This window comes from Diorhabda sublineata, chromosome 3 (assembly GCF_026230105.1).
Source record: "Diorhabda sublineata isolate icDioSubl1.1 chromosome 3, icDioSubl1.1, whole genome shotgun sequence".
Classification (NCBI taxonomy): Eukaryota; Metazoa; Arthropoda; class Insecta; order Coleoptera; family Chrysomelidae; genus Diorhabda; species Diorhabda sublineata.
Window position 1 is genome coordinate 27463881 of NC_079476.1, and position 19769 is coordinate 27483649.

At 32.3% G+C, this 19769-nt stretch overlaps 1 protein-coding gene across 1 annotated transcript; it reads right to left on the bottom strand.

Annotated features, from left to right (window-relative positions):
* Nucleotides 1-3462: 3462 nt before the first annotated feature.
* Nucleotides 3463-19729, bottom strand: LOC130442114 (medium-chain specific acyl-CoA dehydrogenase, mitochondrial-like). The gene is made up of 8 exons (XM_056776155.1): nucleotides 19447-19729; nucleotides 19307-19397; nucleotides 8069-8236; nucleotides 6876-6976; nucleotides 4580-4791; nucleotides 4257-4365; nucleotides 4020-4160; nucleotides 3463-3964 (listed from the first exon to the last, which is right to left on the bottom strand). The coding sequence occupies exons 1-8, from the start codon at nucleotides 19462-19464 to the stop codon at nucleotides 3548-3550; spliced, it is 1257 nt and encodes a 418-aa protein (XP_056632133.1). The 5' UTR covers nucleotides 19465-19729; the 3' UTR covers nucleotides 3463-3547.
* Nucleotides 19730-19769: the final 40 nt, after the last annotated feature.

Here is a 19769-nt window from a genome sequence, read left to right on the forward strand (position 1 = left end):
AGATTCGAAAACATTTGTAAAAAAAATAAATAGTTATTTTTTTTATTAAAGTTATTTCTGTTTTCTTGAATTTTTTGGTCGAAAATCACCTAACCTAATTTATAAAAGAACTTGAATATAATTTTTATTAATATTTACATTTTTCTTTGAAATTCTTGAATTTTGGGATTTTCTTTGAAATTTAGAATATTTTCTTTAGACTTGGACATTTAAGATGTTGTTTTTAGTCTTGGATTGTTTTTAGCATCTCTTTAGCAAATAGAATTTTTTGATTTTCTTAGCAAATAGAATTTTGAGATTTTCTTTAGTCCTTAGAATTTTTAGATATTCTATAGTCCTTAGAATTTTTTAGATTGTCTTTAGCAGTTCGTAATTTTAGATTGTCTTCAGAAGTTTTATTATTTTTAGATTCTATTAATCTTAGAAATTAAAACCTAACCTCGCCGGTTAGCATTTTTTTTTTATTTTTTAAATAAAAATTTCTCTCCCATCTTTTAGCAAATTTACAATTCTCTTTAGAAAGAAGAATTTTTAGATTTTCTTTAACAGTTTTAGTATTTTTAGATTTTATTAGTCTTAGAATTTAAAACCTAACCGAACCTCGTCAGTAGGTCGAAATTTTTCGATTCTTTTTAATAAAAATAAAAAATCAACCTAACCTAACCTTGTCAGTCGTCAATTTTTTATTCTTTCTAATAAAAATAAGAATTGAGTTCTTTTCTCTTCTCTCCCACGTCCATTTTCCCAACCTTTTATTTCCAAGGCCACGTTTTAAAAGTAGTTTTTTTCAGGTCAAATTTATAAGCTAAATTTTTTCCAGGCCGTTTTGTGAACTTTTTCTCAACTGCGAATTTTTTTCGAAGTTAAATTTCAATTCAAAATATTCAAGAAGGCAATTTCTAATTTTTCAAGTCCAACCAAACAAAAAAAAATATGGCAAATTTTTAATTTTCCCCCTTCCCCCCCTTTCTCACTTCACTTTTTTACCTTTTTCTTCTTCTCTTTCCCCAAATGTTGAGTGATGTATATTGGCGACTATTAATGTAGATTCACGTCCATTCATGTTATTTGAAATCATTTCTGTCAATTCATGTCGATTGACATCCATTGAAGCCGATTGAGGTCGACTGTAAATTGATGTTCATTGATAAGTTTTCATGTCTACTAACATCGATTGATTTGTTTCAAACAAAAGGATGTTGTTAAAGATGACTACAAATTTGTGAACACTATACATTAAAGCAAAGTTGAAAAAATATATTAAAAACTTAACAGCGAATAGAAAGAGTAATATCACCACAAATTTATTTTTATTTCAAACATTAGTTGTAAAATGTAGATTGGTACCTACAGGAAGTTTTAAGCCACGAATCTGAAGTTTAATTGAATTCTTCGAATATAGGAGAGGTCAATAACAAATTAATATCTTCAAAAAAATGAACAAAGGAATTATCAAAATATTTTAAGAAAAACATAACAAATGGCATGTTCAAAAAATATGGAAGCCAAATGACATGAATCGAAATCATTCAATATCATATAAAAATCGATCTCAATCGGCTCCAATGGATGTCAGTTGACAATCGACCTCAATGGACATCAATGGATGTGAATCGACGCTAAATACAAGAATTGACGTGAATCGTCATCAATCGACGTTAATTAGCTTCAAAAGACATTAATCAACATCAAATGACATATCGGCTTCAATGGATGTCAATCCACATATTTGACCAAATAGTCACAAAATGTCCTCAAATGACATGAACTGACATTATCATCATCAATCGACGTCAATAGACATTAAAAAGACATCAATCAAGATCAAATGACAATCGATATTCATCGGCATCAATGGACGTCAATCAACATGAATTGACACCAATCGACGTCAATAGATATCAAAAGACATCAATCAATATCGAATGACAATCGGCTTAAATCGATATGATTTGACAAAAAGAGATGTGAAATGATCTCAAATGAATGAATTGACATAAATCGAAATTAATCAATATCAAACGACATTCGACCTCCAGCTGTTTAATAGATGTCAATCCACACGAATTGACAAAAATGGACGTCAAATAATGTCAAAAAATATGATTGACATGAATCGACACCAACAGACATCAATCAACATCAAATGACAATCGATATCATAGGCATCAATGACGTCAATCGACATGAATTGACAAAAATAGAGGCAAAATGGCCTAAAATGACATAAATAGACGTGAAAGGACATCAATCGACGTTAATAGTCATCAAAAGACATAAATTTACATCAAATGACAATCGGCCTTAATCGGCTTCAATAGATATCAAGCCAAATAAATTGACAAAAATTAACACCAAATAACATGAATAGAGGACAATCGACATAAATACTCATTAATCAATATGAAATGACGATCGACCTCAATAGGCTCCAATGGTGTCAATTGTTATGAATAGACAAATATACACGCCAAATGATATGAATTGTCATGAGTCAATAGGGGTTAATACACATCAAAAGACATCGATTGACAATTGACCTCAATAAGCTACAATGGATGTTAATCGACATGAAATGACAAAAATAGACTCCAAATAAACCTACATGACATGATTTGACGCGAATCGACGTTATTAGACTCAATCAACATCAATCAAATGGCAATCGACCACAGCTTTAATGGATGCCAATAAACATGAATTCACAAAAATGAACGTCAAATGGAGTCTAATGATATTAATTGACGTGAATCTACACCAATAGACATAAAAGACAGCAAACAACATCAAATGACAAACGACCTTAATTCAATGTATTCAAGCGACATGAATTGAAAAAAATAGACAGAAATAAAATTGCCTCTATTACATGAAATCAATTTTTGTCGGAATTTATTAGTATCCAATTGATCGATGTGAGAAAATAAGCAAACATGCGTCATGAGGTTTTTATCCTTTTGATTGACTTTAAGGAATAAAATACAACCGTGAAGGCGGCATATTACTCTGACTTAGTTGTGGAAAAAAAGGCGCGACAGAATTAACCAAGGTTTGGCCTTGCCTTATGAAAATGCTGCGATAAAATTGAACAGGCGGTGTACGGTCATTTTCCCTCCATAAATGCGTCATATTTTTATAGTGGCATAGAAACTTTAGTCAGAGCTTTTGAAAAGAGTGTGGTATATATTGAAAAATATTAGTTTTGTATTTATGACGATTTCTTGATGTTAGGCTAAGAACTCATGGAGCGCATTACGTATAGTAACAAAATTATATACCTGCAATTTTGAATAACGATATAAAGATTTTTGTACATTTTAAACGTACTACTCAAAACATTTCTTATTTTATTGTCACAAGATATTGCTAGTGTATCTATGACTTGGGAAATCTTTTATAAAAATAATGGGCTATAAATATTCTAAATTGGGAACAAAAATTTTTAATAAATTAAACCTTAAATAAAATTCTTAGTCGTTTAATCAATAAAAAATATAAAACAATTTTTATATCATAAAAATAGTTATATGTTTTATTTTATTCTGGTCTATTTTTTTGCTTGTTCAAGGATGGTCCTAGAAATAATAAGTCTTTGAATTTGTGATGTCCCTTCATATATCTGGTAAATTTTGGCATCCCTCATTAATTTTTCAACAGGATATTCGCTATTAAATCCACACCCACCGAAAATTTGTACAGCATCAGAAGCGCATTTGTTAGCTATGTCAGCAGCATAACACTTGGCTATAGATGCTGCTAGAGTGTTTTTCAAACCATTATCTACTTCCCAAGATGATTTCATCCAAGCAAGACGTGCAGTCTCAACTGCAATTGCCATATCAGCCAACATGAAAGCTACAGCTTGATGTTGGGCAATAGGTACACCAAAAGTTTTTCTTTCCAACGAATATTTAGTCGCTTCGTCTAGACAACGCTGAGCAAGACCAGTGGCTCCTGCAGCAACCTAAAAGTTATACATTTGGAATTTTGAAATGATATGTAGCAGCAATGATATTTACTGGTGGTCTGGTTACGTCAAAGGTTGTCATTGCTATTTTAAATCCAGCTCCTTCTCCTAACAGAACATTTTCTTCAGGAATGCGTACATCTTCAAATATAATCCCTCTAGTATCTGAACACCTTTGGCCCATATTAATTTCCTATAAAAACATAACAAAAACAAAAAGACAAATTTACAGTATTTTGATAAATAAAAGTTGTTAGTTTTGAAGTACAATTATGTCAAAAGTACTAACCTTTCTTCCCGGATTCACACCCTGCCAATCTCTCTCCACGATAAAACCGGTAAAAGCTTTACTAGCTGATGCTTTGGGATCGGGATTTGTTCGGGCTAGTACAAAATACCTAAAACAGCAAGTGTCTTACAAAATAAAATTCATTTTAAATAGGTATTCCTTATTAATATGTAAATACTACACTGTGTTCCATGGTACTACCATAATCCCAAAAATGAAAATATTCCTAACTTGTCAAAATATCACTAGGTATTATAAAATATTAAAGTCTTGATTCTTAGAAGGTTAATTAGATAAAAAAATTAATGGTAAAAATGTGTTACCAGTTAGCTATTCCTCCATTAGTTATCCACATCTTTTGACCATTAAGAATCCATTCGTTTCCCTTCTTTACGGCACGTGTTTTAATTCCATTTACATCAGAACCTGCAGATGGTTCAGTAACAGCATAAGCAGCAACTAAAGGCTCTTCTATTAATCTTCCCAAATATTTTTTCTTTTGCTCGTCGGTGCCTGATTTTATAACGGGAGTTTGCTGTAACAATTTAGTAGCAATATACGAGATGAGACAAAAAATACGCAGTAGGAAGATAAAATTTGAATTAATCTTCTTCAAAATACCACTCAAGAACGAATCCAGGACTGAAAGGCTTTTCCGAATGACTTTCATCTACACTGTCGTGGCGTTTCCACTTCATGATATTTTTTTATTTTCGGAGCGAGTCTGAATGACTCGCGAATGAAAGCAAGGTGTTTTCACCTGGTTTTAAAGTGGAAAGACTCATACCACTTCCATTAAAAGAAACTATGCTCATTGTTTTATTCACATTTATTTATGAAAGCAGTACAAGCGATTAGAATTTTTCAAAGTAGCACCCTTCCGCATCTACACTCTGCTACAACGGGATTCCAGTTTTCGTACGCCCCCAGAAATGACAGCATCGAAATTCTGTTCAGCTTCTGCGTCTCTACCGAGCCATGGTGCTTCCCCTTGTGTGTCGAGTTTATTCTTGGAAAAAAACACAAAATTTGATCGCGTATCGCTGCTCCAGTAAACGCTCCATGTTTTTCCGTAACAAAGCGTTTAAAAGGGGTTCACAGTACAAGCTATCTGCTTATTCCAACGGCCAGGTGTTGACTGCAAATTATTTCCTGCGTTCCCAATTCTCTCTCCTTCCATCATGAGTTTCTTTGATAGGGAAGAGTTGGGTGATTTTATCCTATCTCTAGTTTTATTAATAGTACATATTTCATTCAACAGAGGGGATCAATTATACCCCCTTTAAGTTGTTCCCTGTTGCAAGAAGATTTGATCATCTGACAAATTAAATTTAATTTTTGCTTCAATCTACGAGGATTGTCTGAAACGTTTCCGGCGTCAAATGTCAGCACTTATCAATATAAGTTAAAAAATATGTTTTGTAACATTCTAGTTTTATGTAATTTGGACTTCTTCAAATCAAACACACGTTTGTCATATTGTAAAGTGTATAGCATACAATCACAATTTGTGCATACGTCGAGAAAGTCACAATGAAATTTCGGTCGTTTTAGTCTCTTAGTAAAATAGAAATTTGACAATCGTATAAGTGCGTCGTTGTGAAGATTTTTCTGAAATATTAAATATCAAGCTGTGATTGAAAAGGCAATACGCCTACTCGTATGAAAGAGCAGTTAAGTACGGGTGACTCTGTATCATCACTTACAAAGGTAAAATTTTGAGCATCTGATTCAAACATGGCCATATCAGCTTGAGAGAAGATGAACGTTTGGAGCAGCGGCCACAAATTGCAACAACCAGCGATATCTTCGAAAAAGGTCAAAAACTGGTACTGGATGAACGTCAGAAAAAGGTTAGAGGGATAGCAGACACCATCAGCATACAAAATAAAACATTTCCCATATACCAACTGATTGGCATTGGATACCGCGTTTGCTCACTTTGGACCAAAAGCGCATTCAAAAGAACATTTAACTTTTCTATCGATTCGTTAGTGTACATGAAACCACCACTAAACTCTAAATAAATTAAGACTGGATTGCAGAGGGCGAAGTTCATTCAAAAAGTTAAATCAAAAACAGGAAAATATCACACATCATTTCTTGATAAGGTAATTAAATTCCAAAAAAGCAACCGCGTTTGAAAAAAAATCAAGTCAAAACACCTTTCTCTCACATTTTGGTGATCGCAATAGCTGAATTACACAAATTGCACTCTGACTCCCAACAACTTATTCGTAATTTGACTTGATGAAAAGATTTTCATCAAACAATTATCGCACTGAGAAGAAAGATATTTGGAAAGGTTGAAAAGGTTAGAGCCGCATTGCTGGACTAAGTTTATTGACTTAATAGGAGGAGACTATATCGAGAAATAAAAATTATTAAACAAAAAATGTCTCGTTTCTTTGTTAGGTGGGAAACTATTTAAGCAACCCGCGTTACTAGTTAAGGCTAGTATTGAAATAAAGAAGCGTGAACTAATAATAAATATTCGAAATACTCAAATTCAGTATTTCACTAACCTTATTAATTTGTGAGATAAATGTTGCAGAAAAAATAAATATCCCTTCAATTTACCGTTCTTATTTAAGATACCAAATTATTAAACTGACTTACCCCCAAACCTGAACCTTCCAAAGCATTTAATATTCCAGTGCAACCATAGGCTATTTCTTCTGTTACAAGACAACCATCGAAAGTGTTCAACCCCAAACCTCCTACAAAGAAACTGTTTAATAAGTTTTATGCATAAGCATAAAAAACTCGACAGGTCAATGACCTTCTAATCATATACGGTCATCTGAGATACCAATTCCGCTTGTACACGGAAGAGGAAGAAACTGCAGATCACGTCACCTATGAGAGGCCAGCACTCACGCGTACGTGGTTCAAACACTTACGCGGGCCCTAGAGTTTGCTTGGTTGTATCAAATGTTTCAGCTAAGATACCTAATTAGCTTATTGTTGCCTTTGGTAGTCTTAAGCGGGGTAGGACGGGCCCATCAAAAGGCCAATATCCAAACATAGAGTCAAAAGTATGATAATTAATGAAAGAAACACAGAGAAAAGATTTTAGGCTTCCAACAGGTAGATATTGAAACAATAAAAAGGATATATAATGTGATAAAAATAATATATGGAACAGAGGGTAATCCAGATAAAGCTCGAAACTAAAATGGAAGTAAGTAAAATGTAATTTCTAAGAAAAATAGGAAGGAAACAGAACCGATTAATTAGAGGAAATTATGAGACAACCAACAACAATAAATCTATTCGTCACGGCAAAAAACTTAAACAGAATAGCTTCTAAGTGGTTTGAGATCCGGAAAACCGTTCCACATTTAACAAGAGGAAATCAAATAGATCTTCGAAATAATCTTACCTAATGAATTTAGACTCACGTGTTGTGCCTTTATTGAAATAGCGACTTATTCATCAGATATCTGTGTGAATACCAGCAGTACACATTTAGAAGAAGAGTTTGGAGTCTCAACCACCCTAACAGAAATTCTTAACTCACAATAATTATCACTTCAAATTATTTTAAACTACATCAAAGACGAGTGTAATTCATATATTTAAGAGGATATAAAAATATTTTTCGGGCGCGGAAAAACGTGTGGAAGTGTACCAATCCGAAGCCGAATTGTGATTTTACAATGCGTGTTGTGGTTTTTTTTGTTTCTTTTGGTATCATCATAAGAAATATTATTAGCAAACATTAGGGCGTGAAGCCAAAGGGAACAGTTTGCCTTCTGTTTTAATTATGAGTATATATTATGAACTAGAGAATTTTTAAAATTACTCACCATATTTTTCTGGAATGTGTTGATTAAGTAATCCCACGCTGTGTGCTTTGTTTAATAAATCAAATGGAAATTTTCCGGTTCGATCATATTCAGCTGCAACAGGAACGATTTCTTCCCTTGTAAATTTTCTGGCTAAATCTTGGATTTCTTTTTGTGTCTCGGATAAGGCTAAAAAGAAAAATAAATATCGTGGAAAGCTCATAAACGTCCTTCCCAACTACCTTTGAAGCCTTCAAGTGAAGATAAAGTTGATAAAATTAAGAAAATTGTGCTTAACAATCGTCATACAGGACAGTATTTGAGTCGATTATTTCTGAAACCAATTGTGCGCTTTTTTCAACTTTCGGAAAACTAAAAAAACTATCTTGCAGCTTGAGTATAGGTCTAGTCTACTTCACATATTTTTTCACCAAATCAAAAACATGCTATTGGAATAATCTATTTTTTTAAGTAATAAGATAAATATAAAAAATTTTACTATGTCTAAATCGAAAAATAGAAGTATGCCTATTTACTAAGATTTGGACTTATTCACTTAATCAGCTTCTGGTAAGTCTTCTGACAACTCCTTGTCAGTCAATGTAAACGTTTAAAATAACCTTGGTGAAATAAAAGAAAACATACCTTCCCCAAAGGATAAGCTTTCTCTATTGGTATTTACGGAGGGCTGGTAGTTTTTTGGAATGTGCTGGTAGATATTGATTATTGAATATGAGTATTCTTGTACTGCTTGTACTTGGACACTTTGAATGGCTGCTTATTTTCTTTGGGTACTTGCCTACCTAATGTTTCGTTCGAATTTGGCATTTTCTTATATGATTTGGGTAATTACGTTTCTGAACCTGAAAACATCGGCTAGACTTACTAGCTTTTAGTATGAGCTCTACATATTAATCAGGAGTATAAATCCTGTCCGTCTTTCTCAATAGACTTATGCTTCTGTCACATGGGGAAATTGAGTGGTGTTTCAAACCGACCGAAATTACACGGGTTAAGTAAAAAAACCCAGAACTGTATGATTCTTATTTTGGCCTGATGGTCCATCACAAAACAGTTTGAGATGCTTCACAGTTACTGGAATGTCATTGAAATAGTTCAGTAAGATTGAACATACTTCCTTTGGGCCTTTGTTTGCTTCGCCCTCTTGATAGAAATACAGTTTGGAAGGATTAGTTTTAAAATTGTTTACACATTTACCCAGATCTGCCTCATATAGAAAACCTCCTATACAGGTATGTGCTGCAAGGGTAAGTTTTGCTTATAGTCGAAGGCTAGTGCGACCTTGTTGTAATCTTTGTTTTTGCTTGCGTCATTTGTAGACATTATTGCTTGCCAGGAGTGTATCTTTTTTTAGCAGCTACATTCTTTTAGCATTATCACTCAAACTGTTGTCTTTGTTTTTCCCCAAAATGGATTTCCTTGACATCAAATTACTCAATGTGCTGTTGTATTCTCACACAAACGTAACCTACATTTTCCCCTCATATCTACAAGTCTTTTGTGAAAGACGGAACATTTATTCATTCTTTGAATTCTATTGTCAGAAATTCCAAACACTTTCTCATTATTTCCATTAGGTCTGCGATTTTTGTGTCTACATTTCACAGGCCTGGCCACCACTAAAGCTTGGAGGTACGTGTCTTGGGTGTTTTTATTTTCCAAAGAGTAAAATGTTTCCCATGGTTCTCATTTTATTTCACCTGTAATTTTTAAATAACATTTCAAAGTGCTCTCACAGTTTACATCATTCAGCTAGGATTTAATGGGAACTTCTTTTCCTTTGTACGGACGTACTGCAGTCCTTTCAGCCTAGCATTTCGTTTGTATTTTTCTTCTTGCACAACTTCACGCCTACGCTTGGGATTAGGTTCATCATCTAAACTATCCAACATTGCTTAAAAACTATATAAAGTAATAGTAAACAACAAAATAACACCTAATTTTCACCGAAAGCTCACGCAAACTAACCACTCAGTTTTAGGGAACCTTTGAATCAATTGTTACTGTATTATGAATCCACAAAATATATATCAAAAAGGCCGCCAACTGTCACGAATGAAATTTATCGCGGAAAGAACTTTGCTTCTTTCTGAAACGGATTATGTTCCAGGATGTCAAATGCTGTTTGATGGAACATAGGTTATTTCTGCACTAAAAGATATACTAAAGGTAAATTTAGATTGTACAGAACCATCAAAAACATATTTTATTTTTGTCGCTTAATTGGTTTCTGAAATAACCGATTCATTTAAACTCTACATTTCTCATGAAACCACTCGTTTGATTTTGGTCAACCATTTGAAGATATAAGTCTTATTCCGATTCATGAAATATTTTTTTCAAAAGCAATATCGTGAATATGTGAATTCCGATCCCACGGACAGGCCCGCCGAAGGATTTCTGGGGCCCGAGGCAAAAGCTGTCTCGGACCGAGACAGCTTTTGCCCCGGGCTCTCCGAGACTCTCGGTGGGCCCTGTTTACATTTGGGTCTGATGGTGCTGGGGAGAGGGTGGGGATCATTCTGCGAAAAGAAATTTTTTTGCCAATTGATTTTTTATTTTTTTTAGTCGCATAATTATCGAAATTTCATTACTCCAATGAATCATAATCAAAATCGAACATATTTCAAATAATGTTTTAACTTAAAGGTTGCTATTAATAAGCACCTATTTTTTTGTACCTTATTAGTTACTAGGTTTTTATTGAAATTTACATTTTTGTCTCTATATATCTCGAGCGCTGACTAGGATTATTTCATTTCATTGAGAAAGCAACTCTATTGAAATATATATATATATATATATATATATATATATATATATATATATATATATATATATATATATCTTCTAAATGAGAAATCGAAAAGGTATGTAAATATTTAAAAGCTGCTTATTTTCAAAGAAACGTATACAGACCAAAACATAAATTTTTTTGTATAAAATTCTGAGAGCTCGATACCTGGATGCAGAAAACCGGAAACTAAGTTCCGTGAAAATCCGAAGCCAAAGGCTCTTTATGTTAAAGCCGACTCTCAATAACTCGAATTTCGATAATTTGAAATTTTTGATAAATCAATGTCTTCATCTGATGGCTTTGGTAAATCGAAAAAATGCCGTGTTTGATACTTTCAATAACTTCATATGCTTATCGTAATTAGAGGGGGAGAGAACCTTCTTTAAATCGAACTAGGCCGCTTCCCTATAATTCGCATTTTTCCTAGAATGTTTTCATTCATTTTCCGAGTTATGATTACCTCCTAAGCCTTTTTACTTTATCTTCGAAATTTTCTCTAGTTTGTCACGATGAGTGAAAGCAACAAATACGTTATAACAGAACATAATATAATGTTATTCAACAAAATATTAGTTTTCTATCACTCCACATATAAAGTATTGTAATATTTTAAATATTAACTTCATGAGCTTTTAAACAATAGAGAATTTAAATTTATATTATAAACATCCAATAAATTGATTAAAAAAAATAATAATAATTTTTCCTTTGATTCGGGGGCCCCTCAGCATGGGGGGCCCGGGGCAAAGTGCCCCATCTGCCCCCCCCCTGTGGGCGGCCCAGCCCACGGATCATAAATGGTGACGAGATTCCAAAAATGATTCGCTAATGATCGTACGTATTAGATGGAAAAAATTTACCGTTATAAAAAAAATCGCATCACTTATATCTAGAAAAATCCAGGCTATTTTAAAAAGTAAAAAAAATATTATGTTTCATAAACACTTGATTAATTCGACTGTTGAGATTAATTAAGTTCATTCAATATTTTGTAAAATTATATGTTTTGTTTTTGTGGTGAATAAAATTTTAAAAAATAAAGTTAAACATATAAATCTCCAATCATCATAAGTTTGTTTCGAAAGTAGTGAATTTAATTTTGAAGGTGATTCAATAAATAGTACAAATTAGGGTTGCCAGACGTGCTCGGGAAAAAACAGGACAGTTTCTAATTTCAAAAAATAAAGCTATTTGATTCCATAATAAAAAGATTAAAAAACAAAGAATATATAATATTTTTGTAGGTAACTAAAAAAAACTGAAAACGTTAAACTTTTTTTCACTTTCACATTAGATGCCGCTGCTTTTAACAACTACTTATTACTTGATATCTTATTTTTAAATTCGATGCAAGTACTGTTTATGTTGAAAAAGCACGGAGGTCACACTTAACGCTTTATAAAGAGAAACGATTTCTTTCGTTTGTCCAAACATTTCTCATAACACTAAATATCCTTTTCTATTAACCACAAATCTATTAATTGATCCAGGGTGAGCAATATTCCGGATTCTAAATCAGCTGAAAGTCTTAAAATGGTTATTTTAAAAGCGATGTAAACCAGACCTCTTTGGTAAACATTTAGAGCATTCGTCACAAATTTTTTAGAATGATATTCTGAAAGACAGCCTTTCTTCAAGGCCATGTGTATTTTTATGCCAAAATGTTGGTAGATTATTTTTTAAAAGGGTGTTCCTGAATTTAATCATTATATTATGCAGATTATAAGCTAATGTTGTATATTTTTCTATCAAAATGAAAATTTCTTGGAAAGACGCCATAAAATTATAAGTAATATACAAATACAGTTCATTATAATTAGGATTGGTCTAATTTGCAATTTCGTTTTCTTTCTTCATCTGATAAGATACCTCAAAGTGCTGTAGGACAATTTTCGGGGCCTTGTTCTAAGAAATACCGTTTTAATGGTACCCATGATGAGAGTACTCTATCAAGTGTTCTAAACAAACTTAGCCATCTTGTGGGAACGTGTCGAATAATATCCCTGTATTTACTTTCAAAGAAATCAAAGCACTCCTTCAACTCTTCCTTCCAAAAATTTTCATAATTATATTTTCGACATCAATGAGCATTACTTTTGAAGCATTCTTGGCGCAATTATGATATATGATATTGATTCCGTAGTTAACAGACGCGTTATCTGCTCCAAATGCTGCTACTCTTATCCATGGCAGCTGTGCTTTATCCAAGACCTGGCATAAATGTTGTTTAATAGATCCAGAATCGTCGAAGGAATCTGAAAACAATTTCTTAATCCCTTTGTTAGACGCGTCGGTAGAGACAGAAAACAGAACTTCATTTTTGAAATCTTCTTGAACAAGTTGCATGGAATACGGAAATAAAACTTGTTGTACCAAGGCTGCACATTTAGTGCGTCCTCCTGTCATTTACTTTACGGTCGTCTCTGCATCAGTAATTACTTTTAACGAACAATCTTGAGCAATATATGAAATATGATGTTTGAGACTATGATAAACTTCAGTTAATTCGGCAACACTAACTTTTTCACTTTGCACATTTCATTTTAGTGTAAAAAAAGAGTGTATGCGCTGAGACATGGCTATTGTACTTTCAGACTCCTTATGCTTTTTTGATGCTGCGTGTTGTGTTACTGTACTTGTTGACACAAACTGCAGAAACCTTTTGTGTCATCGTCACACTTATGTATCCAAGAAAATTACCTTTCCCAGTCTATATTATAATGACACACTCTTTGTATTTTTTAGGCGCACTTGCTATTCTATTAGAGGCGTTTTCCAATTTTATTGATAAAGTTCTTACAGTCAACACACCACATAAAATATTGAACCTATATAGTTCCAGAATATCGCGAATTGTTAGCTCTAGAAGCACGAAATGTACGTGCGTATACACAGACGTTTAGGATAATACAGACCAAAAACAAACCCCACTCTACAACGCTTGCGATGCGTAATCGCGATTTGGGATATTTTAAGTCGGCGCTCACTACCATCTATTAGCATAACTTAGCCTTATTTAGGGATGGGCAAATGAAAAAATTATATCGATAAATTCAAAGAATATCGATGTAAGCAGCGTAAAAAATATCGATATGTCGATATATCGATATTTTTATTTTAGAACGTTGAGTATTCAAAAATAAAAGAATTCTTCGAACGTTCAAAAAAAATTAATGCATTTTTTATTTTCGTCAGTTCTATTTATTATTTGAATAAATAAATTATATTTTTTAAATCAAGTGTCATAAGGCCCTTATTAGTAAAACCCTTGTATTGTTTGCAAATGAAACGTGCAGTTCTTTGTTTACCGATTAATAGGTGGCGTTGGCACACTTCATAATTGAGTTGAGTACCGGTACGACGTACGTAAGGTCAGCGGCGAAACTCCTTTCCGAGCGCATTGGTAAAGACGTATGTTGTTCTTTTTAGGCAATAAACTAATATTTTTACCCAAATTTCCGGACAGTTCATGAATCAACCAAATACCGGACATTTGCTTGTCCGATTTACCAACATTTTTTCAACCGGACGATCCTCGAAAAAAACGAACTGTCCTGTCGAAAACCGAACATCTGGCAACCCTAGTACAAATTTTCCGTTTTATTTCAAAATATCCCAGTACTTGTTTATATCAGAGTTTGGCTCAGGTAAAACGATATGTCGATATGAAATACGTAAGAAATTGCTTGTTAAATATTGTAACAAGTAGACGCTACATCTTAAAACATAAACATATTGGCAGAAATTTGATAAAATGTAAATGAAGAATCAAAGGTGGATGATTGAAAACACTTCAAAAATATCGTTGGTTATCTTGCAAATAAATATGGATTTTCCAGAAAATACTTAATACAATGAAATTGGTAACAATATAATAAATTACCATGATGATTTGTTTTGGTACACAACCAATAGAAAAAAGTAGTTCACATTGTTTTTTTATTTCATTAAATGGACAGTTGACGTCAAACAAATAAACCAGAGTTACGCCACTAAATAATTCTACAAGGCATACTTGGGCTGTTAAAACGAGTACAAAAACTAAAACTCCAAGGCATGTTATCGTATACTTTCAAAACAAAAGAAGGAGAAATTGAAAAAGATATGAGTAAATTTGATCATTGCAAACTGACAAATTTGCGTATATTTCTCAATTCGTAAAGATATCCATATCACGGTCTCAATTTAGATTTCAATACAAATAAATTAGCCTCCTTGTATGAGATGTTTGCCAATTTTCAAAAGTCCTATTACCATCTTCAAATCAACCAACCTATTTTTACTCCACAAGAATTTAAGGATAATGCTACTTTGGTACACATTGGTTGTTCAAGACAAAAAAAAGTTATCCAATCTGGTAGTATTCTTTTAAGAATAGAGTTTGAGACTGATGAAGTAGCACCGAGTGACGTTTCAGCTTACTGTCTTATATTACATAAAAAAGAATTCTCCTATAACCTCTCGAAGACTGTAATACGATTGACATAGCTCATACAAGATCGCGATACCTCTACATAAATTTGGTAATATGATGAAGCATCTAATGCGGATATCGTTTATGTTAAAGGACGGGAAAATTACACCTATTTGTGAATTGGAGCCACCTTTAGAACACTCCAAGCCAAAATATATTTATCACAAAAACAATGTATGTATTTGTGCACTATCAAATGTACTATTTTTATATGATGCTATTATAATGAAATTAAAAATGTTTTCAATATTTCATTGTTTTCTTCCGTCACAAATGTATATAAGGCAGACAGGATGGCAACTATCTCTAATAGAGGATAATGTAAGCACCTCCGATTATCGCCTTTTGCGGTTAGAGTCAAGGTTTGTTGTTGTTTAAAGTTGTAACCCTACTAACTTTTTTTACCCTGTGCGCACCGGTGCCGCCCTGCTGTGTAAAGGTATGTATCATCTATTTAAAAACAATACCATCTAACTTCTAAAATGTCTTCACTTCCCAGGGTCACGTGGGCTCGTATAAGTGTATTATTTGACATCTCTCTCTGACATCGATATCGCCTCACCTCACTTTTTTAAAGCACCCCGTATTTCGATACTTATATGTTGTCCTCTTACAAAACACGTACATATAATTTTGCAAGTTTTCTAGATCTACTCTGAATGCACTACGAGGAGGTAGTTACAAGCATTCTTTGTGTATTTGTCTATGTATAATGTGTAAGTATGAATGTGTGTGTTTGTCTGACTCATTGCGTAGTACAGTCAAAGCTTTCGTCTTTGTTGCAGTCAAGTTCTTCCAGTTCTTCGTTACTAGTCGATAAGCATTTTATTAAATTAGAAAATAAATAATGGATATAAAGTTATTAATTTATAGCCTCAAAATTCATTATCTGGACTTTAAAATCATTAAAATCAATTTTCGATCTTTTCACCTTTCATATCTTGAAGAGTGGGCATTAAATAATTTATTAATTACTTTTTTTTTGGTCCTTACTTGTGAAAATATAAGAAATGATATTGATATCATTAAAATTTTCAATATATTGATTTTTGAACTTTCACTTTGTGGTGTAGGTAGTTTTTTATTTATTTCTTTCGGAATATAATTACTCATGCTTTGAATATACACCTTCGATATCTTGTACCGTAGGGGTGCTAGAATTTTTTAATAATTTGTTCCCATTCTCTCAGTGATGGACCCCTCTATGGACTATTCGAATCCACAGTACCTCATTTTGCAAATGCCCTTTATTTTAAAAAATGTACAAACTATTCAACTGTTGCCACTTAATCATTTTTTAAAAAGTCTGGACAACCATTGTTAACAACGTTATATTATTTTGCATCTAAATGTTCTTGATTTTAGGTCTCTTCTGTTTTAAAATTAGTTTTTTTTTTTATAGTTTTTAAAAGATAAATTTTGACGTTTCGACTTTTCTTTAAGTGTTTATCAAAATATGATATTGACACTGACAATTTGCTTATTTATATTGATTCATGATCACCTTCATCATGAATATCATAATAAGGATAAAATCAACTTAGAACTTTGTTTTAATAAGAAAAATTAATGTTTTCTTGGTCCCTACATCTATACGAGGATATATTAAAAAATTCTTAGCCTACTATAGAACCTAACAAAATTTCAATGACAAAATATTTTATTACGCAACATATTCTCCTCTTAATTGGATAAATTTATTACAGCGAATCTGCAACGTCTCTAGACCTTTCAAAATAAAAACCAGACCTCCACACCTTTTATTACCTCCTCGTTGGAAGAAAATTTACGACTTTTTAAACTTTTTTTCAGTTGAGGAAAGAGATGATAGTCGGACAGAGCCAAATCTGGTGGATAAGGGGAATGTTCTAGAAATTCAAACCCTAAATCACGATTTTTTTGCATGGCATCATGAGATTGTGTGCAGAGGCGTTGTCCTGCAAAAATAAAACACGTTTGGATAGCTTTCCGCATCTTTCCTATTTAATTTTTTTTTCCCGTAGAGTGGTCAATAATGTTGAATAGTAATCTCCAGTTATTGTTCTACCCTGATCCAAAAAATCAATTATGATTACTCCATGGCAATCCCAAAAAACTGAAGCAAGAACTTTTCCAGCAGATTTTTGGACACGAAACTTCTTAGGTCTTGGAGAACTAGAGTGTCGCCATTCCATCGATTGTTGCTTTGTTTCTGGATCGTAGAAATGTACCCAAGTCTCCTACATAGTAACAATTCGGTTTAAGAAGTCTACATCGTTTGGTTGGCACACTAATGGTAAGATAAGTTCTCCAGATAAAACACAATTAATTACATGAAGTATTACTAATTAGCTGGAAATAAGGAAAATAATATAATGTTGTTAACAATGGTTGTCCAGACTTTAAAAAATGATTAAGTTGCAACAGTTGAATAGTTTGTGCATTTTTAAAAATAAAGGGCATTTTTATGCCCCCTGAAGGTGTATACTCAAAAAAATGAGTTACTATATTACGAAAGATATAAATAAAAAACTGCCCACTCTACAAAGTATGGAAGTTCAAAAATTAAAATATTGATGATTATAATATCATATCTTAAATTTTCACATATAAGGACCAAAAAAAAGTAATTAATAAATTATTTAATGCCCACTCTTCAAGATATGAAAGGTGAAAAGATCGAAAATTGAAATATTAAAGATTTTAAAGTCGCTTCTTATGTTTTCACATATGAGGAACACGAAAAAATAATAAAAAGGTTCCCGGGCAGGTAGTTTTTCAGATAATGAATTTTGAAGCTAAAAATTAATAACCTTATATACTTTATTTATTTTCTAATTGAAGAATATGCATATCCACCAGTAACGAAAAACTGGAAGAACTTGACTGCAACGAAGACGAGAGCTTTGACTGTACTATGCAATGAGTCAGACAAACACACACATTATACACACACAAATACACAAAGAATGCTTGTAACTACCTCCTTGTGGTGCATTCAGAGTATATCTAAAAAAATTGCAAAATTAGAATTATTCAAGTGAAAAAGGTCTAAATACATTTTAATAATGATTAAATTGTAAAAAATCAGTTTTTTTGACTTTTTACCTTTGATATATATTGAAAAGGAGATAAACCAATTATATTTTTTATGTTCCTTGTATATGAAAATGTGATAAATCATCATTTATCACTAAAATCTATATTTCAATTTTATCCTTCATACCTTAAGGTATGGGCGTTCTAGAAATTTTCAATTATTTTTCCATATTTCTTATCTGCAAAAACTACTATCTAAAAACCATTCAAATATAGTGACTCAATCTCTCATGTTTCGACCTCGACGAGTAGGGGTGCTGCAATTTTTTTTATTCTTTTTCCCAATCTCCCAGGGATGGACATTATCAGAATCCACGCTCAAACTTAGAAACCACAGAAATCGTAAACCCTCTCAAAATGATTTTTTTTCATTTACTTTTACATATGCACACATATTCTATCACCATAATGTTAATAGAGATGCCTTTTCTTAACAATCGACAATTTACAAAATTGTGTCGTCGCTAGTGAAGGTCAACAACATTCATTAGTTTCTATTAAAAAATTTTGATTCATCACATAATATTTTTCATTTTGGAATTTTGGAATGATAACTCTAACCACCAATGAAATCATTTATTTTTATATCATATATTTGCTGTATACTTATCTCTTCAATTAAACTGAATGTTATCTAAGTTTAATCATAAATGATAATATCAACTTGGATATTTTTTATGTGAAATTTTAATAAACCATTAACAACTGTTTTCACACTTTTTGTAGATTTACATTTAAAAAAAATTCTTTTCCCAAATAAATCCATAATTATTTATAGCTATGTGCCTAGTGATCCTAAATATTTTGTTAATTTCACAAAATATACATTGAAGTGAACTATATTCTCATAAATAATCTTATTTTTAAGTACTCTAAATGTGATACTTACTGAAGTTGTATCCACCTGATGCTGATGAAGAGACATAATTTACTAAATTGGGACTTGATCGAACACTGTTTTTTAGCAAATATTTGACAACCTTAAAAACACTAATATTCATTCAATACTTATTGTTAATTTACACCAACCTGTTGCATGCCTGCCATTTTGATTTTTTGACTATATACTTTAAAGACCAACGTCAAATTGATTATTGTTAGTTATTGGTCTTCTGTCGATTTGCTTCAGTAGTATTCTTGATAAAAACAAGCAAAAACAACCTAATTAAATAATCAGTACCTAGTTATTGAAAGTGATACCCTTTTGTATTTTGAACTTTTTGGTGGGAGAATCTGAATTATTTGATTCAATCGATTTATATGATATAATCGATAAGTTATTTAGATACACAATTAAATTATTAGTTACAGCAGTGGAGAAAAATAGTTTTGAATTATTCCATTAGTCCAAT

Excerpts from the sequence above, each read along its gene's own strand:
- LOC130442114 (XM_056776155.1), bottom strand. Across the intron at positions 4,792-6,875 it reads TGGAAGGTTCAGGTTTGGGG|CAAACTCCCGTTATAAAATC; the intron begins GTAAGTCAGTTT and ends AAATTGTTACAG. Across the intron at positions 4,366-4,579 it reads AATGGAGGAATAGCTAACTG|GTATTTTGTACTAGCCCGAA; the intron begins GTAACACATTTT and ends TTGCTGTTTTAG.